Source organism: Mycotypha africana, assembly GCF_025528875.1.
Source record: "Mycotypha africana strain NRRL 2978 chromosome Unknown BDF20scaffold_10, whole genome shotgun sequence".
Classification (NCBI taxonomy): domain Eukaryota; kingdom Fungi; phylum Mucoromycota; class Mucoromycetes; order Mucorales; family Mycotyphaceae; genus Mycotypha; species Mycotypha africana.
Window position 1 is genome coordinate 1263847 of NW_026515734.1, and position 19401 is coordinate 1283247.

The window sequence follows — 19401 nt, forward strand, 5'->3', positions numbered from 1 at the left end:
CTGAGATTTCATCATAACTACCTAATAAGGCTATTTCAATTGCAATACATGTGTTTCGCTGCCCGCTAGTAAGACATGTTGGACAGTCTGTTTGTACTCACTTTCTTCGTTACTCGTAGAACTTCAAAAAGACATACTGACAGATTGACATTGATGGTTTAAGCTACATTTGATATATGTTTAATTCACAGCAGTAGATTTTATTGTCATAAGTATTTGATCAGCAACTGTTAGATCGCTTTTCATTAAGATTTGCTTTCACAGGATCTAAGTCAACATCAAATTGGCAAGCTTTCCATATTTAGCAACAGTTACTATTAGATGATTGTTGTGGCTGTTGCTGACGATCTTTATCCAAACGGACTGTCTCTTGTTGTTGCTGCAAAAGACTAATTTTATCAGCATTTTCTTCTTCAATTTTTAAAATAGATGAAACTAAATAACGTGCTGCTTCTTCTATATTTGTGTTGTCTTTGGCTGATGCCTCGAAGCTGATACAACAGAAAGGGGAAAATGTTAACCATGTATGACATCTATCCACAAACACCGTATTGCATCTTTTTTTTACCATTTTATAAATCCATTTTCGTTACAGAACTGCTCCATTTCAGTAGGGTTGACGTGCTGTCCATGACCTTCTTGAATTAAATCACTCTGTTTGGAAGGATTGAATAAACATCTTCCATTTGTTTACATTAAAACTGAACTTTCTCTCTTTGCTTACCTTATTTGCAATCAAAATGACCGGTATCTTCCCTCCACCCCAGGCTTCCGGTAATGCTACTTTTGTATCAAGATCATTTTTCCATTTTGTTACACCCTCAAACGTCTGCGGTCGAGTTACATCATAAACAACAATAGCTCCCAAAGCTTCTTTATAGTAAACGCGTGTCATATTGCCAAATCTCTCTTGCCCTGCAATATCCCATAATTGAAGTCGAACAATCAAATCATTCTCCCATTGAATGACTTTTAGAGCAAAATCAACACCGATCTATACACAATTATGCAGAGTGTGAAGACTCTATTGATTATCTTTATGCTTTCCTTTATCTGTTGCGGTATAGTCCTTACTGTAGACTTATAATTGGTTGAGAATATATTATGGACGTATCGTCGAATAATAGAAGTTTTTCCTGTTCCTAAATCACCAACTACTAGTATCTTATATAGATATTCTCTCATTTCTGTCTAACAATATACGATAAAGATGGGTTTATGAAAGAACATTCTTTTATCTGTGCACGCACAAAGCCCTATTTTAACCTGCTTTATGCATTATCGCTACTGCGAATTCGACTACGACTGCCGTACCATGGTATATTTATGTATTTTTCTATCAATGGACAAACTAGGATGATTATGGTTGTTGAAAAGAGGTTGCTGCTGGGCAATAATTAAAAAAAATGAAAAATTAAAAAAAAAATAAAAGAGTTACGGGGAAAAGGGGGAAACACTGAAGAGCAACAACTTCAAAGGACATCATAGTTGTAATTTATCTGCCGCACGACGGGCAATCAATGATGCCATGCATACTCTCACATGATTTTTTGCTAAGATAGGATTAGCAACTGCGTGAACTTTATATACCAGTTAGCAACTAAAGTAACTTCTTGAAAAGTCAAACTTGACCCGTGCCTGAATTAAATTTAACTATGGTTTTACTACATATGTTTATTTATAATCCCTTGTAAATAAATGTTAAACATGAAATGCAAATTCTTACCATGGATCAAGAAATCTACCAATGCTGCCTGATGAGTAGGGATCAGTCACTACATATGACAAAAGGCTTTGGCAAAAAATTGCACTCCTGTCGTATCGATAACGGCATAGATGTTGATGTTGGGTATAAAGTGTATTGAGAGATGTGTCACTTTTCTGCTCCGCAGAATAGAACGTTAAGGTATGAGAAATACTTCACTTGGCATCCTAGATAACGAAAAATAAGCCCCAAATCTAGGCTGATAATGTGCATATGATGATGGCCTGATGGTTTATATTGAATTAAATAGCGGGTAGCGTGTCAGCTGTGGTAGAAATAATCAATGGGTATTCTGTTCACTACAGTTCAAGCTTGGTGGTTTTGCCAAGTACGTAGGTAATCCTTGACCACACTCTTTGGATAATCTCGTTCGCCTAATAAAGGTGTTAAATTTCAAGTTATGGTTTATGAGAATCAAAAAGACACTGATGATGTCACTTCCGCCTTGTACATGACAAAAAAACTCAAAAAAAGCCCACTATCTCCACTTACCAAAGTTTTGTTCATGACACCCAATTTTGCACCTGATTGTTCACAAACAGCAGATGAGTTTTTGAAAGAAAAAAAGAAAAATATCAATGAAACTGATTTGAATACAATAGAACTGCTGAATGCAGATCTTACCAATTTGTAGACCGATATCTCTCAAAGCATTAGCAATGGATAAGATACTTTCTTTGTCATTTCTTATTTCGGCCTCGTTTGAACCGATAGCAGCATCTAGTATTGCTACTTTAATGTAGCATTCTTCATAGTCCATTTCAATACCCTTTTTCTTGAAAAAGCCCTTTGGATGATGAAATATTTGTGCTACTTGTTTGATGATGGATTGGTCTGTTGATACATATTGAACACTACCAGGCATATCCTTTTCTAAGCATCGTTCCAAGCATGTCACGCCTAGCACTCTCCTAAAATGACATGATCTACCGTATACAGGTTTGATGGCATCAAATAAATGCATCTGTTTTGTAACCGACGGAACCATGTCACAAATGTCATTGGCAATGGTTTTAGTTTCCGTCTCCCATGTACTTCTATCCATAGCAAACAAGCAATTATCAATCGCAGTTTGTATATCCTGTAACACTAAATAGCCTGTTTTATCAATTGAAAGTTGTAGTAACAATCTGACAGTATGCCGAATCTCGTATGATGTATAAGCCTTTGACCATAATCTAACAGAAAAGCTGAAGGCTTTGACCATCCAGCCTAACTGAGATAATGGAATATGGCGGCATTCCTGGGTATCGTAATTCGTATCATTTTGACTCTGCGTATCTACGTCTGTTTCTTCATCTGATGATGAAAAAATATCTTCAACAATTGAAGAAGGAATGGCATCGTATTCTGCTAATACTGATTTGAACGTCTTCAATTCAATGTAACGTTGATTGTAGATGTGTGACGATTTTGTTTCCTCTTCACTGCCGGGTAATGTCCATAAGTCAAATAGCGTAGAAAGGGCATTTCTTGCAGCAATTTTGTTCGTTTCTAAACCAACCACTTCAAATAGCCATTGATAGATATAATTGGGGCATTTCCAACCACTATGATACCAATCTTTCATACAGCCTGATTCTAGTAAAAATGTTCTCCCTCTCGACGTTGCTGATAGTTCTGAGATATGTATTTCTTTCTGCCCTATACCGACTTCTTTCGATATCAAAGTTGGTTGTCGGATATGTTTAACGCCTGATCTGAAAAAGCTTTGATGCCATCGGTCAAGTGCGTCGACTACTTCTGTTTGTTTCTTGTTGGCTTTAAGCACCTTATCAATATTTTCTTGAGTTTCTTCTTCCAAATAAAGTCGTGCTGCTTCACGCAAGTCCTTTTCAATCATGGCTGCTTCCTTTTCATCGTCTTCGTTCATTAAAAAGTTGTCGTCAAAATCTACTAAATGAGCTTTTCGATGTTCTTTCAACTCTTCCTCAGCGTTTTTCTTCTCACCAATCTCAATACCGAACTCTCCATTTCGCTCTCTTTCTTCCAGATCACGATCTAGTTCATTGAAGAGCTAAAGTTACACATAAAACATCAATTATATAAGCATGAGGGCTTCGTTAATGGCTGAACAGTTTAGTTAGGCGAAACTCTATACCTTTGTTATCTCATTAACCTTCCCTTCTCTCTCATTAAAGTTTCTCTTCCTATCGAGTAAATTTTCTATCGAACTAAACTCTATACTTTCTCCTTCTTTTTCGCGTTTGGTCGGTTTATTATCGTCAAATTGACGTAAGCGACGTTTCTTGGGAACCTTGAAAGAGGAGGTCATTATACTTTCTTTGTTATGATCAAGCTATGAGCTAGGCAGGAAACAAAAACAATGACTGTGCAAACTGTAAAAAAAAAAAAAGAAATTGGCATTCTCCGTCATTTTTAAAGTAAGGTGAAATTCAACAGATCAGGAGAGGAGAGAACATTTATCATATATTGAAAAAGAGGTATAATTCTGCAGAAAAACACAAAGCTATTGTGGATAGACCTCACTGCTTTCCTAAATATGAATTGTTCCGGAACATAACGTGATGTATAACGATCATCTACAATAGGAGTTTTGTTCTCTTGGGTATGGTTGATCGGAAACACTTAAAAGTCACTGTTTAATGCAAGCATTGGGAAGTGAGTCCATTCTGTGCATATGTTATTTTTCTGGTTTACAAAGCGTACAGTCCTTTAAGCTTGGATATATTGTGACAAGAAATACGTCGAAGATATGGTGAGTAATAAATAGATATTGGTATCTGAATAATGCAGTTCAAAAAGGTGAAAAAGAATCCTTTAGAAGTAATGGTGTCTTTTCATGTAAGAAGTTATTCTTGGGAGAGTTGAATAGGATGGAGGTGAATAATATGGCGTAATGCCTTCTTGCGGATCTGACGGAATTGCTATCGCAGTAGGGCTTGTTGCAGTCTGTCTGCGAACATGATGTATCAATGGCGTATCATCGTCATCATCATCGCTGTTATTAGTATCATCGCAAAGACTGGCAGTGTTCCTGAGTTGTACGAACGATGATAATATTTGTTGATGTTGCAGGTTAGTAGATTGATAGCTCCTTATACTATGTTGATTTCTCGTTCCTCTACCGCTCAATAGATAACTAGTTTCTCCTACAAATGTGCTATGGTTATGTCCATTGTACGGCGTTCTTCCTCCATCAGCAGAATTGGTCAGTGCAGCACTTCCTGTTTCTAATAATAAGGATCCAGCCTCAAAACCATAAGCAGGTGGAGGAGCTAATGTTCCTTGCACAGGTGCCAATCCCCATTTTTTTACATTAGCTTCCACAAACACAAATCCCATTTGTCCAAAGTTGACATGAACTTGGCATGGTCCATTGGCACCAATGGTTGGAAATAGGTTGTATCTCAAGCCAAAACAGGCTTCATCTAATTTCCTTCCATTTTTTGTAAAGAATACGGTTCCTGTGCGATGACGGTAACCTACACCAATTACGTCTCCCTCCTCATAAGGATAGCCATACGGTTTGCCAATAAAGGGATTGTTGAAGTGCTTATGGCCTGTATTACTAAAATAGCCAATGGAATAGTTATTCCAACCTATTTCAGTAATGGTTGATCAGTTTATCCGTTTTTCTTGAAGAATACTAACGTATAAGTACTGATTTTTGAAATATTTTACCTGGTAATCGCCAATAAGGATATGGTTTCGTAGCTACACCCACTGATACAACTGTAGACAATGGCTTTTCGAACATTTTTGCTTCCCAATAATAGACTTCTTGATTTTTGGGTAAGGGCAAGTTCGTCTGTACACAACTCTCACCAGAAAAGAATTGGATTTCGGTTCTTGCAGATACAAAACTTTGTGTCTCCATTTCCCATTCAAACTCAAAAGCTGATACACCTTTTTCCTGTATGGAAACGTATTGTGATAATGTTATGTCTGTGGGTATGCTGTCAGGAGGATGTCGTTGTTGAAATACTGCATATTTAAAAGAAGATGAATTGTTTCGATATCACAATTTTTTGCATAAAAAAGGAAAGCTTAATTCTCTTTTTTCTTATACAACAATAAAGACTTACATTTCGCTTGTTCGTAACTTATGCGTGCATCTTCAGATAATGTTGCTAATAAAGCCGGCGTCTCCACTATGTAATTCGTATCTTCATAGAAGCTATCTTCTCCAGAATAAAATAATCTTTCTCCGCTTGCTTTCGTAAAGCATAACAGTATGAAAATTACAAAGAAGAATACAACCATACCAACTAACAATATCCAAGTATAATTGTTGGTAGTGGCCCCGTCTAGCATTTGATAGTTGCTACTTATTGTTTGTTGCTACAATGTCAAAAGTAATGTTCCAAGAGATCTATAATGGAGAGGAATGAAGGAAAAAGGCCGAGGAAAAGAAAATCAAAAAAAAAACCAAAAAAAAAACTAATTCTAAGGACGAATGATAAAGTAGAGATTTTTTTTCTTTCTGGTTACGAGGGTTGTTTACCGATATTTGTATGGATTGACAGAAAGTTTAAAAGTGTAAAGTTTTGTTCAACAAACAAAAGAAGGCAGCGATAAGTATATACAAGTGCATTTTGTCATTTAAACAGCTTCTGAGTGCGATTTTGTTTCATTTTTACATGCCTCTTTTGTGAGGAGTATCTTCTAACTACAGCAATTGATTAAATAGAGTATCTGTATTCTGCACTGCTTCTAATGGTCTATCTTTATAATAAACAAAATGACCCTGTAAACTGGCTGTACTGACAGGCTTCCCTTTTAATCTCTCCACAAACTGATCAGCCAGTTTTTCGTCATCATAAAACCGCATAAACATATTTTTGATTTGATATTCTGTCGCATTGCCCAGGTATTCCTTCAGATCCACTCTTCCTGGACGGATCAATGCTGGGTCTAAAGTTTCTGCATGGTTGGTCGTCAAAAAGATTATACGCTCTTCAGCGGAAGCAACACCATCCAAAGCATTCAATAAACCACTGAATGTGATCATGGATTGATATCCTTGATTATCTGTTTGTTTACGTTTGGTGAAAGCTGCATCAATATCTTCTAATAGCATAATACTCCGCTCTGGAACATTACTGAGTAAGTGATTCAGTCTGTCATCTGTTAACCCTCTTTCTGATAGATTGAGTATACATATGTTATATTGCAATTCACCCTACAGCATTATTTTGAAATTATCATTAGAATAGATGATATAATTGCAGCATAACAATCACTACTTACTGCTAGGGCTTGTATAAAGCTACTTTTACCTGATCCGGGCGGACCATATAACAAATAGCCACGACGATACGGTATGCCTCTTTCATTGTACCATTTACCATTTCCAATGAAAGCTTTTACATCATTGACAATCCTTTCCTTAATACCTTTATCCAGTATCACAGATTCCAGCATGCGTCTCTTTCGTGGTGTTCCAAACGGCCTCCATTCCGGCCCATAGGATGTATACAGTACTGTCTTTCCCTCTTGTTTCTTTAACGCCATTTCCTGTGCCTCTTTCAACAATTCTTTAAATACATACCGATCTCTACTCAAGGTTGTAATAGTAATTGTCTCCCAGGGCGAACCAGTCGTTAAGTCCATCATTTTTCCATCGCGCTGTCTTTCAACTTTCATCCAAATCTTTCTCCACTTAAAATAATGTGTGCCAGGGCCAGGTACCAACCCAAACTTAGTCGTAACGCTGCCATTGTCATGTTGTCGATAGCTAGTCTCAACTGCTAAATGTTGAACCTGTCGTTTAGGCGCTTGTTGAGACATCCATTGCAAGAACCACATATATGATTTATCTTTGGAAGGTATTTCTAGTGTGACAAGTAATTTTCGACGCAGTATGCTTGAGCCGACGGTAGTGCCTTTACGTAGTAAAGAAAGCCCTGCACCCACGCCAATAAGACCAAAACCAGCAGAGAAGAGCGGGTTGGAGGTGACATTAGCAAAGAACCCACTGTCATTGGCTTTATTTACAGTTGCTTCATGTGAAAGAATCTGTGAATCTGACTGTGACGTTGAAGACGGTGGTTGCTGTTGCTGTTGTTGAAGGGTCTCAAACAAAGTCATGGCAATTTAATGTGAATGCTTTTTGTTATGAAAAAGTCAACTGTAGAACCAGAAAATGTGCCGCAAAATTGACAGCTACTTTAGCATACACCTTTGCCCATAAATATGTCGCGCTTTTAAAAAAACCAATGCTGTAATTTCTTAGAGAGAAAAGAAGGATCAAAAAAGAAAAAAATCAAATACTGTATTTTACAATTTTATCCCTTTAATAAACGTTAGATAGATTGTACCTGAGCAATGCTCATGCAATAAGCACTTTAAACAAATGACCGAAGCTGTATTCATTATTTTGAGCAAAGCTATAAATCAAATGATAAACCTATTCAGTCGACAATACCGCGAGCTTGACGACGCAAGTCGCGTTGGTATCGGAAAAATTACCTACCTAGAATATCGTAGTGCTGTCAATGCACGCACAGGTCAAAGAGGGGTAGATATTTTGCATGCATTGATTCTTGACAGGTCTAACATGACATTACAATCAAACAAATTAAAGTTGCGCGAGTCTTTTAAACTAAAAAAGTATATCCGTTCAAGAATTGGAATCATCCTGATCTCGCTGGATTTGAGGGGTATGAAGAAGATTTGAAATTGTTTTCTTAGCCAACAATAGAGCTGTTACGTGAATATTCTAGTATGTTTGAAAGGAAAAACTAACTCAGTGGTAATAAAAGCTATTATCGGGAAAAATGGAAACCTCAAACATAGCACAGATGACAGTCCAGAGAAACGTACAAGACCCTATCTATTTACTTGAAGCTCTTTTCAAAGCGTTACAAACAAGACACGCATTTAGGCTGAATTGCACTATTTAACATAAAAAACACAAGTTTAATGTATGAATCCTATAAGCTTTACGACTTTTACTCATGGCTTACAATTTCTAAATAGTTTCTGTCCAATAGTATTACTTGTTTCGCCCAAGAAAAAATAGCTGTCACCTACCATTACTATAAAGTTTCACAGCTTTTCTCTTCAACATTATAGCATTATTTTTGTCGACTTCCTCTAATGAATCACGAAAGTGTAACGGAAAATGAGGTGTTATCTCTTATTATAAGGTAATAATCACCTCTCAGTTGAAAAAGGATGCTTTCCTGCTAATCGCCTATTTTCACGAACAATAGCCAGCTTATTGCATATGGATATTCAGCGATAGCGCAAAGTGTAGCTGACGCAACAGGCGCTACAACAGATATGATGCCGAGTTCAAAACTATCCAGTTTAATACAAATTGCAAAAGCAAAACGTAAACAATCAAAGGCTAGCGATTTCATTTGAGACTGAACTAAATTCACTGTCAACCTTACGTTATAGAAGAGGAAGTTACTGATTCTGATGAGGAATATGCAGGCAAAACCCCTGATCATGACTCGATGAAGGAAGACGAAGACGAACTCCTGCTTAATACACGATTTGAAGTGGAGTCAATGGAAAATGCACGTCAGTAACACTATAGAGATTATGCGACTATTGATTGAGTATGCTAAAGTCAATTGTTCGATTCTTTTAGAACCTAAACCTGCACCAGAATATAATCAACTTTATTTTACACAGCATAAAGGACCCTGTAGAACAGCGATCTTTAGTCCAGATGGTCAATTTGCAGCTACAGGATCGCATGATACATCTCTTAAATTACTCGATGTACACAAAATGAAAAATAGAACCGGGGATGTTGGTGATAAGCCTGTTATCCGAACCCTATATGATCATACAGAACAAGTCAACGACCTTAGCTTTCACCCAAATGGCTTGGTGCTTGCTAGCTGCTCCAAAGATCAAAGCATTAAGCTGTTTGATTTATCCAAGACCGGTGTCAAAAGAGCATTCAGATATCTGCAGGTAATACAACAAACTGCTGTAATGACTATTTATTATACCTTTTTTTCTCAACTGTCTTACATTCCTGTCTAAAAATGGAATAGGATGCCCAACCTGTTAATTCCATTTCATTTCATCCGTCAGGCGATTTTCTTTTAGCAGGCACAAAAGATGCAGTCATTCGTATATATGATGTGAAGAGCTTACAATGTTATACAAACGGCAGCAATGCGGATATTCACCGTGGATCCATCACTCAAATACGCTATTCTAACTCTGGCAAAATCTTTGCATCTTCGTCACTGGATGGCACAGTGCGTATTTGGGACAGTGTGTCATCAAAATCAATTAAAGTTCTAGAAAATGCGCATAGTGGTGCAGCAGTATCAAGTGTTAGGATCACTAAAAATGAGAAATACGTACTAACAGCTGGTTTGGACTCATCAATGCGCTTATGGGAAATTACCAGTGGGAGATTACTAATGGAATACAAGGGACACCATGAACAGCGTTCAAACCTACTACAGCCTGACTTTGTATACAATGAGGGTTATGTGGTTATTGGCGATGAAGCCTCAACAGATGTAGTTTGCTACGATACTCAAACTGGCGTTTTATTAAAGAGAATTTCGGGTCAGAATAACATGGTAAGATGTGTAGCAGGATCACCAACTGATATGGGTATATTGTCTTGCAGGTAAGAGAGCCCTTTCTATAAAGATAAGTGCAGAGGAGCTTTCTGTTTTAATCTCCTGTTCTTTTTTTTTTTTCTTCTGTTTTCATAGTGACGATTATCGTGCTCGTTATTATAATACACCTACTGAAGTTTAACTTTTTTGAATTGAATAAAAAAGCACTTATTGGCATAAAACCAGTTTTATTGAATGACCACATTGTTTTTATATTCGATAGTGTTATAAACTATTTTTTTTTAAAGTGTTATACTTTTCAGAATAAGCGTTTTCAACACATTTCTTCAACCTTTACAAACTGCTTATCATCTTCAATAATGACAAACATACTGCATTGATCACCAGCTGCGATATTGACAACTGCCCCTTTGTTATTGATTGGATTCAATAATGTAGGTATAGCGACATTTTCTCGGCAATGAAAGAGTCCCAATTGATTGCTCGCATTTTGACCATAACCCCAAACTCTTCCATATTTTGACATTATTAATGTGTGCTCAGCACCACAAATGATCTTTTCGATTTTCTCACTGCACCTCCACAAATTACTTGTTGGATATCCAATAGCGTAAATTCTGTCGACCTCAGGCGTTTTGAACGAGGCAGGATAAACATAATCGGGATAGATTATAATCCCTAATTGACCGTTATCACACCGGCCCCAAACTCTTAATGTGTTGTCGCTCATGGCAGCAACCGAGTGATAATCTCCTGCTGCTATTAACAGTGCCTTGGGTTTGTCGTAGTTATCAGTTAATTGTTCTTTATCATTTTTGCTATTGTTCTCACTAAAGCGTTCTGTCCGTGGTCCATTTTGCGCCATTTTGGTACGAGTTGAAGAAAGGCCATCATTATTTCGTTTTAATTCAGCATTCTGTTCGCAGAAATAAGGCACCATCGTTGGCCTATCTATGACTTCATTGGCTTGTTTGAAATTGATATTGCCATCATCAATTTTCTCGAGCAATCCGCATTGTTGAAAATGGTTCAATCCCCATGAATATAAATGTCCATCTTTATCCAAGGCTAGAGAGTGAAAAGCACCACATGCGATTGCTACTATGTCTTTCAGACCATCAAGTCGCACAGGTATCAGACATTGCTTTAAGCGTCTATTTTCGTTATTTTGAAGGTCTGGCCGACCTAAGTGACCAAATTCGCCACAACCCCAAGAATACACCTGACCTTGATCGTCTAATGCAAGACAATGGCTCGCACCTGCTGCAATTTCGATAAAGCGTAAATCGGCCACGCTGTTGACAATCCGAGGGTATTTTTGAATGACAATGTTGGGTAAATATCCAAAGATTCCATGATCAGACTGCCATTCATTGTAAGATATGTATTCGCAACAAAACATAGTAGGGTTAAAAGGAAAATTATATATATGCGGTGTATATAATGAATATTGTTTACATGAAAACTTCCCCATGTATATAATTGGCCTTTTGAATTAATAGCCATCGACATAGAATTTCCACAAGCTACCTTTTTGAACCTAATATATCTAATACTTGGGTGAGTTATAGGTCTTGGACTTGCCGCATACCCAGTTCTGCCCAGAGCACCATAATCATCGCAACCCCAGCTCCAAATCTAGGCTCCATCATTGAGGATTATACGTTAGGGTTATAACTGAATGATATAGAAAGTATCAAGTTGCTAAGGCATGTTAACAAAAAACAAATACGTACAGTTCCACTCCGAGTTACTGCTAGTGTATGCAGTCTGCTGGATGATATATCGATAACTGATTCATATTCCATATCAAACACGATAGTAGGATCATATACATGAGGCATATCACCTAATCCAATTTCGCCGTAGACCTCGCCATCACCTACTACGAATAAAGTACCCCCTGGAGGTTTGGATTCATTAGAGGCCCATACTGCATAAAGGTATAGACGATATTTGATTAAGTGACTTTTTGGAATCAATATGCTTATGTCTAGACTTTTATTGTTTGGATATTGTACCCTTATTAAAAAATGAAAAACTCATGGCTGCTATTTCGAAGAAGAAAAGAAAGAAATTTTAATACATAGAAAAGCCTTATAGTATGTTCTCGCTAAAGGTAATATATCATTCACAAAAAAAATATAAATAATAGTGGTATCAGCAAATTTATGCAAAAACACAAGCTACGGTCATAGTCGTATTATTTTTTATCAACAACAGAATACAAAACTTTTTTGAAGCAGTTTTTTTAGAGACTGAGTAGTTGATGTATAATCAGTTTTAACGTTTTGCAAGATTGCTTTTACGCGCTTTCATCCATATTATCGTTTTAGTAGCTATGCCTTCCAAAGTAATATTCATATAACGATTAGGTTTAGTTGGCAAACCATGCCTTCTTTGACATGATAGAGCTTGCTAGAAATATCTTGTGCTGATTAGCTGGTGACTATGAATGGAAAAAGGTTAAGTTTTTCGATTAATGTTATCTCGGTTTGTGGTTGAGAAATCATCTTTAGAATAAGGCAAGCGATGTGATTCGTTACGCTGAACGAAAACAACAACTGCCAGCTGAACTGAAGGATAGCAAGATTCAGGGCAAGACAGCTACATTTACCCTTGTAGATAACTGTATGTAAAACTTAAGCGATACTGTGGTTTGTAAGATCAATACCCATTAAAATTATGCTCCTGTTCGTTGGCCATTTTATTCGATTTAATGTCACCGGTTAGAAGTACATAGCTAAAATTGTTAGGACCTGTATAAAGGTCTACTTCAGCAACATCAAAATTCGCATCAATATTCATCCTGCTATCGTTGATGAAATACAAGGCAATCCAATTAAACTCAAATACCTCAATTGATGCAAATTTTTTTTTTAAAAAAAAAAAAAAAAAAAAAAGATAGCACTCGCATGTATGCTTTGCACTTTCGGCCAATGATCGTTCCTGTTTTACCGTTTACACCGCCTACACCGCTTACACCGTTTGAACCAGTAACGCAGAAATAAAAAAAAAAAAAAAAAAAAAAAAAAAAAGAATTCAAAAAGAAAAGGCGTTTGTGATAGCTGTTGTTCAAGACTCTTGAGCAAACTTTTATTTCAAAGGTGGAGAACAATAATCGAGGATCGAGGTAACTTTGACAGAAAAAAATTGAATCTACATTAAGCAAATTGGGTGGTTTTTTGAGCAATAGAAAACCAACAGTAGAATTACTGTAAACCAGTGGGTTAATACAGAAAATAAATATCTCAAGAGTTAGAATCGCATACATTTCCTGAGAGCTTTTCCAAATCTGGTGTAACGAGTCTTGGCATTTTGGCTGTGGTGTTTTCTTAATGATATAAATACTCTGCACATTCTTATACTTTTTATAAAATTAACCTATTTATTATTACTTGCAATGTACACCACAACCAGGTTCTACCATTATCTATCCTCTGGCGAATTCGCTTGTGATGAAGAACCTGAATACCAGCCAAAACAAGATGGAGCGGCTATTAAGTCGTTGTACCAGATGGAAGGTATTTCAGAGAATGAGTCTTCATCCGAGGATGAAGATGATAATCATTTTAATACAGCAGTGGCTATGGAAGAAATTGATTTAGAGGCAACGCCTCTACCTAATATGATTTGGACACCAACTAAGTATAAACCAAAAGATGCTGCTCAATTTATTTCTCTGTTGCAAAACAAAGGTTTCTAAAGCTGCAAAGGAAGCTGGCATTGGATTAAAAGCTGCTTATAAGTTCAAAGATCAATGGGGAAAAAATGGTAGAACAATCTTACCTGGTTACAAACCAGCCTCTGAAGTTAAACGTAAAGGAAATAACGTGAAATTGACAGAGGAACATTCACAATATTACATGCATTTATTGAAAAGCATCCAACGTGTATTGTGGAAGATGCTACAGAATCCCTTTGTGAGACTTTTCAAGGCTTAACAATTAACGAGTCCACTGTATATCGTCACATTACTGAAAAGCTTGAGTTTACTTTGACTCGTACACAAGCAAGGTTTGTAAACAGAAATTCTGATGATACGCTTGAACAACGTAGACAATTTATTGAAGATATCGATGCAATGAATGAAGAAAACTTTTACAAAAAAAGATACATTTTCGTGGATGAAGTGGGTTCAAGAAAAACATGGTACATCCTGTGGCGTGGTCTAAGAAAGGTGAGCCTGCAGAAGTGGATGTAGAAGCAGAAGGAACTAATCTGAGTATTCTGGGTTGTATGTCAGCCTATGGCTTGATTGCTCTTTCGCAACAAGTTCCAAATTCAAACAGAAAGAAACAAAAAACTCCTCTTGGTACAAAAAGAGCCTTGCCTCATGGAACTAATTCGTCACACTTTGTGTTGTTTGTAGAAGAGATCATTTCTGTTTTGAACAAGATTGGATTAAAGAATATGTACATAGTGATGGACAACGCCTCCATTCACAAAACACCAGAAGTCCTAAAAGCAATAAGGGATAGTGGACATTATGCTTTATTTTTACCCCCCTATTCGCCAATGCTGAATCCTATTGAAGAATGCTGGGCAAAAATCAAGTCAGTAGTTCGCAAAACTCCACTTGGAAAGAGCGAAATGATTGCTGATAGAATTGAAGAAGCAGCAAAAACAGTTACAGCAAATAACTGTAGAGGTTGGATTCGACATTCCGAAAGAAAAAAAAAAAAAAAATACAAAAGACTATTTATAAAAAAAATGGTATCGAACATATTTTATTTCTATACTAATTATAGTGATGTTTCAAGTGACAGGGGCGTTTTCTACTTTGAGTACTTGAGAAAATTTGGGTCAAAATCTCATCAATAATGGTTGCTGGCGTTTGTTTGTAGTGATGGGAGTGACTGCAGGAACGCATACCCTGCCAAAGACATCAAGAATATATGAAACCGTAGCCATATCCATTAAGAGCTTTGGGATATCGGCTACGGAACTGGGGACTTGAATTTCCCCTAATTCATACATTCCGTAGATGCCAGTGGCAGGTAAAACCATAACGTAAAATGTTATAGTTCTTCCAACAATTTGTAACCCCATCACACCATCCATGTTCTGTGAATCAATTGAGTTTTTACAGAAAACACCCACACGTAAAAGATCTTTACAAATCGCAAAGTGGTTGGAATATGGCTGAGCTGGCTTCGCCTCACCAAAACCAAGATTGTATCTCCACCTAACACCCTGTAGTCTTGTTATGGCGATGTCCGGTCTCCAGTTTAACGAACTTTGGTTCTTTTTTGATTCAACTGTCAATTCATTTGTCCACCTGAAAAAAGTTCCAGCATCTGGATCGTCGAATAACTCGCATAAAAAGGGGTCAACAAAACGGGAACAAAGCTCCAATTCCTTTACTTCTTCTTGAATTGATACTCTAGGCAATTTCTTCACCAACGCCGCAATCGCTTTGAAAAATTTGTGCTCTTTTTCACCAGCTTCTAATGTCAACAAGTTGATCTCAGCTGTTTCCCTTGATATCGTTCTCGAGATCACATCTTGCAATATCTTTACCGCTTTCGTTACCAAATCAACGTCCATTGTTGGCTTCTTCAAACCATACTTTAATTCAATATGACCAATTGTTGAGTTAATTTGTTGCTCGTCAAAAAATGGTAATAAGTCAGCTGGGTATCGATTGGGTGCTAAGAGTAAGATTGAAGTTGAAGCCATGGCACAATGAATATGATCCTCAAGAGAGAGTTTCCATTTGTGAGTCAAAATTGACTGCTGAAAGTTATAAAATGCAGCTGAGACATCAAAACGATCAATAACGAGACGATCATTGGCGGATGGAAGAACAAATGAGAGACACGATGGGTTCATTAATTCTGCTTTCGAATCCAAGCTTGAACTTTCCGACGCACTTCGTTTTCCGTATGCTTGAGATTCGTCATCACTATCTACTTCTGGCTGGGACTCTTCAGTTTCATTTGCTTGTTGCGTTGGTAGTTGAGGCATACATTCAGAATGATGTTTACGAAAATGATTTTCTAATTGTTTCAACTCCTTGAAATGTTCAAAGCATGAAGGGCAGCCAAAGTGTTTTTCAATCTGCTGATGATCATCGTCGCTCTGTATAATGCAAACACTGCTATCCTTTGGTCGTTTAACATTTTTTGGTCGTTTTTTCGCTTTGATTTGGTACTTCAAAAGATGATCCTGTAATTTTTGTACGGTGCTGTAGGTTTGTGAGCAAACAAAACATGTGTTAATTATAACAACCAGTTGGGGTATTGAATTTTGTGTTTCCAACGACAGTGACATGGAACGCAGAATGAAAATGAAAATGAAATAGAATTGAAGACGAATTACAACTAAATCAATTAAAAAAAAAAAAAAAAAAAAAAAAAAGTAACAATCATCACTTTCCCAGCTTAACCAGCTTAACCAGATGCTTAACCAGCTTAACCAGATGCTTAACCAGCTTAACCTGATGCTTAACCAGATGCTTAACCAGCTTAACCTGATGCTTAACCAGATGCTTAACCTGCTTAACCTGATGCTTAACCAGATGCTTAACCAGATGCTTAACCTGCTTAACCTGCTTAACCAGATGCTTAACCAGCTTAACCTGATGCTTAACCAGATGCTTAACCAGCTTAACCTGATGCTTAACCAGATGCTTAACCTGCTTAACCTGATGCTTAACCAGATGCTTAACCAGATGCTTAACCTGCTTAACCTGCTTAACCTGATGCTTAACCTGCTTAACCAGATGCTTAACCAGATGCTTAACCTGTTTAACCAGATGCTTAACCAGCTTAACCAGATGCTTAACCAGATGCTTAACCAGATGCTTAACCAGATGCTTAACCAGATGCTTAACCTGCTTAACCTGCTTAACCAGATGCTTAACCTGCTTAACCAGATGCTTAACCAGATGCTTAACCTGCTTAACCTGATGCTTAACCTGCTTAACCAGATGCTTAACCTGTTTAACCAGTTAACCTGCTTAACCAGATGCTTAACCAGATGCTTAACCAGATGCTTAACCAGATGCTTAACCAGATGCTTAACCTGCTTAACCTGCTTAACCAGATGCTTAACCTGCTTAACCTGATGCTTAACCAGATGCTTAACCTGCTTAACCTGATGCTTAACCTGATGCTTAACCAGATGCTTAACCTGCTTAACCTGATGCTTAACCAGATGCTTAACCAGATGCTTAACCTGCTTAACCTGCTTAACCTGATGCTTAACCTGCTTAACCAGATGCTTAACCAGATGCTTAACCTGTTTAACCAGATGCTTAACCAGCTTAACCAGATGCTTAACCAGATGCTTAACCAGATGCTTAACCAGATGCTTAACCAGATGCTTAACCAGATGCTTAACCAGATGCTTAACCAGATGCTTAACCTGCTTAACCAGATGCTTAACCTGCTTAACCTGCTTAACCAGATGCTTAACCTGCTTAACCTGATGCTTAACCAGATGCTTAACCAGATGCTTAACCTGCTTAACCTGATGCTTAACCTGCTTAACCAGATGCTTAACCAGATGCTTAACCAGATTAACCTGATGCTTAACCTGTTTAACCAGATGCTTAACCTGCTTAACCTGCTTAACCAGATGCTTAACCAGATGCTTAACCAGATGCTTAACCTGCTTAACCTGCTTAACCTGCTTAACCAGATGCTTAACCAGATGCTTAACCTGCTTAACCAGATGCTTAACCTGCTTAACCAGATGCTTAACCTGTTTAACCAGATGCTTAACCTGCTTAACCAGATGCTTAACCAGATGCTTAACCTGCTTAACCTGATGCTTAACCAGATGCTTAACCAGCTTAACCAGATGCTTAACCTGCTTAACCAGATGCTTAACCTGCTTAACCAGATGCTTAACCAGATGCTTAACCTGCTTAACCTGATGCTTAACCTGATGCTTAACCAGATGCTTAACCTGCTTAACCTGCTTAACCAGATGCTTAACCTGTTTAACCAGATGCTTAACCAGATGCTTAACCAGATGCTTAACCTGCTTAACCAGATGCTTAACCAGATGCTTAACCTGCTTAACCAGATGCTTAACCAGATGCTTAACCAGATGCTTAACCTGCTTAACCTGCTTAACCTGCTTAACCAGATGCTTAACCAGATGCTTAACCTGCTTAACCAGATGCTTAACCTGCTTAACCAGATGCTTAACCAGATGCTTAACCTGCTTAACCTGATGCTTAACCTGATGCTTAACCAGATGCTTAACCTGCTTAACCTGCTTAACCAGATGCTTAACCTGTTTAACCAGATGCTTAACCAGATGCTTAACCAGATGCTTAACCTGCTTAACCAGATGCTTAACCAGATGCTTAACCTGCTTAACCAGATGCTTAACCAGATGCTTAACCAGATGCTTAACCTGCTTAACCTGCTTAACCTGCTTAACCAGATGCTTAACCAGATGCTTAACCTGCTTAACCAGATGCTTAACCTGCTTAACCAGATGCTTAACCTGCTTAACCAGATGCTTAACCTGTTTAACCAGATGCTTAACCTGCTTAACCAGATGCTTAACCTGCTTAACCTGCTTAACCTGCTTAACCAGATGCTTAACCTGCTTAACCAGATGCTTAACCTGCTTAACCAGATGCTTAACCAGATGCTTAACCAGATGCTTAACCAAATGGTTAAGCAAATGAAATGTCACTGGTTAGAAAAAGTACATAGCTAAAATTGTTAGGACCTGTATAAAGGTCTACTTCAGCAACATCAAAATTCGCATCAATATTCATCCTGCTATCGTTGATGAAATACAAGGCAATCCAATTAAACTCAAATACCTCAATTGATGCAAATTTTTTTTTTTAAAAAAAAAAAAAAAAAAAAAAAGATAGCACTCGCATGTATGCTTTGCACTTTCGGCCAATGATCGTTCCTGTTTTACCGTTTACACCGCCTACACCGCTTACACCGTTTGAACCAGTAACGCAGAAATAAAAAAAAAAAAAAAAAAAAAAAAAAAAGAATTCAAAAAGAAAAGGCGTTTGTGATAGCTGTTGTTCAAGACTCTTGAGCAAACTTTTATTTCAAAGGTGGAGAACAATAATCGAGGATCGAGGTAACTTTGACAGAAAAAAATTGAATCTACATTAAG

General features: G+C 37.4%; 8 protein-coding genes across 8 annotated transcripts; 2 read left to right on the top strand and 6 right to left on the bottom strand.

Moving 5' to 3' along the window:
• Nucleotides 1-301: 301 nt before the first annotated feature.
• On the bottom strand, nt 302-1185 carry BDF20DRAFT_826314 (P-loop containing nucleoside triphosphate hydrolase protein; the record flags this gene model as incomplete). Its single annotated transcript, XM_053078059.1, has 4 exons — nt 302-491; nt 569-654; nt 725-994; nt 1075-1185. The coding sequence occupies 4 exons, from the start codon at nt 1183-1185 to the stop codon at nt 302-304; spliced, it is 657 nt and encodes a 218-aa protein (XP_052933084.1).
• Nucleotides 1186-1732: 547 nt separating this feature from the next.
• Nucleotides 1733-4128, bottom strand: BDF20DRAFT_123656 (uncharacterized protein). Its single transcript, XM_053074735.1, has 4 exons — nt 3867-4128; nt 2390-3782; nt 2258-2289; nt 1733-2139 (listed from the first exon to the last, which is right to left on the bottom strand). Exons 1-4 carry the CDS (start codon nt 4038-4040, stop codon nt 2065-2067), a joined length of 1674 nt encoding a protein of 557 aa, XP_052933085.1. The 5' UTR covers nt 4041-4128; the 3' UTR covers nt 1733-2064.
• Nucleotides 4129-4132: 4 nt separating this feature from the next.
• Nucleotides 4133-6168, bottom strand: BDF20DRAFT_891152 (concanavalin A-like lectin/glucanase domain-containing protein). The gene is made up of 3 exons (XM_053082228.1): nt 5815-6168; nt 5411-5713; nt 4133-5328 (listed from the first exon to the last, which is right to left on the bottom strand). Exons 1-3 carry the CDS (start codon nt 6041-6043, stop codon nt 4547-4549), a joined length of 1314 nt encoding a protein of 437 aa, XP_052933086.1. The 5' UTR covers nt 6044-6168; the 3' UTR covers nt 4133-4546.
• A 230-nt stretch (nt 6169-6398) lies between these two features.
• Nucleotides 6399-7819, bottom strand: BDF20DRAFT_825920 (BCS1 N terminal-domain-containing protein; the record flags this gene model as incomplete). Its single annotated transcript, XM_053078016.1, has 2 exons — nt 6399-6911; nt 6980-7819. 2 exons carry the CDS (start codon nt 7817-7819, stop codon nt 6399-6401), a joined length of 1353 nt encoding a protein of 450 aa, XP_052933087.1.
• Nucleotides 7820-8816: 997 nt separating this feature from the next.
• BDF20DRAFT_980221 (WD40-repeat-containing domain protein) lies at nt 8817-10509 on the top strand. Its single transcript, XM_053085117.1, has 6 exons — nt 8817-8880; nt 8947-9068; nt 9140-9262; nt 9333-9664; nt 9748-10340; nt 10429-10509. Exons 1-6 carry the CDS (start codon nt 8831-8833, stop codon nt 10472-10474), a joined length of 1266 nt encoding a protein of 421 aa, XP_052933088.1. The 5' UTR covers nt 8817-8830; the 3' UTR covers nt 10475-10509.
• Nucleotides 10510-10606: 97 nt separating this feature from the next.
• On the bottom strand, nt 10607-12339 carry BDF20DRAFT_1003610 (regulator of chromosome condensation 1/beta-lactamase-inhibitor protein II; the record flags this gene model as incomplete). The annotated part of the gene is made up of 4 exons (XM_053074650.1): nt 10607-11656; nt 11752-11931; nt 12030-12226; nt 12315-12339. The coding sequence occupies 4 exons, from the start codon at nt 12337-12339 to the stop codon at nt 10607-10609; spliced, it is 1452 nt and encodes a 483-aa protein (XP_052933089.1).
• Nucleotides 12340-13696: 1357 nt separating this feature from the next.
• BDF20DRAFT_838772 (uncharacterized protein) lies at nt 13697-14497 on the top strand (the record flags this gene model as incomplete). The annotated part of the gene is made up of 2 exons (XM_053079203.1): nt 13697-13941; nt 14140-14497. The coding sequence occupies 2 exons, from the start codon at nt 13697-13699 to the stop codon at nt 14495-14497; spliced, it is 603 nt and encodes a 200-aa protein (XP_052933090.1).
• Nucleotides 14498-14762: 265 nt separating this feature from the next.
• On the bottom strand, nt 14763-16634 carry BDF20DRAFT_891166 (uncharacterized protein). The gene is made up of 2 exons (XM_053082229.1): nt 15045-16634; nt 14763-14944 (listed from the first exon to the last, which is right to left on the bottom strand). Exon 1 carries the CDS (start codon nt 16567-16569, stop codon nt 15100-15102), a length of 1470 nt encoding a protein of 489 aa, XP_052933091.1. The 5' UTR covers nt 16570-16634; the 3' UTR covers nt 14763-14944; nt 15045-15099.
• Nucleotides 16635-19401: the final 2767 nt, after the last annotated feature.

Excerpts from the sequence above, each read along its gene's own strand:
- BDF20DRAFT_123656 (XM_053074735.1), bottom strand. The coding sequence starts at position 4,040 with ATGACCTCCTCTTTCAAGGTTCCCAAGAAACGTCGCTTACGTCAATTT. Across the intron at positions 3,783-3,866 it reads AGGTTAATGAGATAACAAAG|CTCTTCAATGAACTAGATCG; the intron begins GTATAGAGTTTC and ends GTGTAACTTTAG. Across the intron at positions 2,140-2,257 it reads GTGTCATGAACAAAACTTTG|GCGAACGAGATTATCCAAAG; the intron begins GTAAGTGGAGAT and ends CACCTTTATTAG.
- BDF20DRAFT_891152 (XM_053082228.1), bottom strand. The coding sequence starts at position 6,043 with ATGCTAGACGGGGCCACTACCAACAATTATACTTGGATATTGTTAGTT. Across the intron at positions 5,714-5,814 it reads AAGTTACGAACAAGCGAAAT|TATTTCAACAACGACATCCT; the intron begins GTAAGTCTTTAT and ends TTAAATATGCAG. Across the intron at positions 5,329-5,410 it reads TCCTTATTGGCGATTACCAG|GTTGGAATAACTATTCCATT; the intron begins GTAAAATATTTC and ends TTACTGAAATAG.
- BDF20DRAFT_980221 (XM_053085117.1), top strand. The coding sequence starts at position 8,831 with ATGAATCACGAAAGTGTAACGGAAAATGAGGTGTTATCTCTTATTATA. Across the intron at positions 8,881-8,946 it reads GTGTTATCTCTTATTATAAG|CCAGCTTATTGCATATGGAT; the intron begins GTAATAATCACC and ends CACGAACAATAG. Across the intron at positions 9,263-9,332 it reads GGAGTCAATGGAAAATGCAC|AACCTAAACCTGCACCAGAA; the intron begins GTCAGTAACACT and ends CGATTCTTTTAG.
- BDF20DRAFT_891166 (XM_053082229.1), bottom strand. The coding sequence starts at position 16,569 with ATGTCACTGTCGTTGGAAACACAAAATTCAATACCCCAACTGGTTGTT.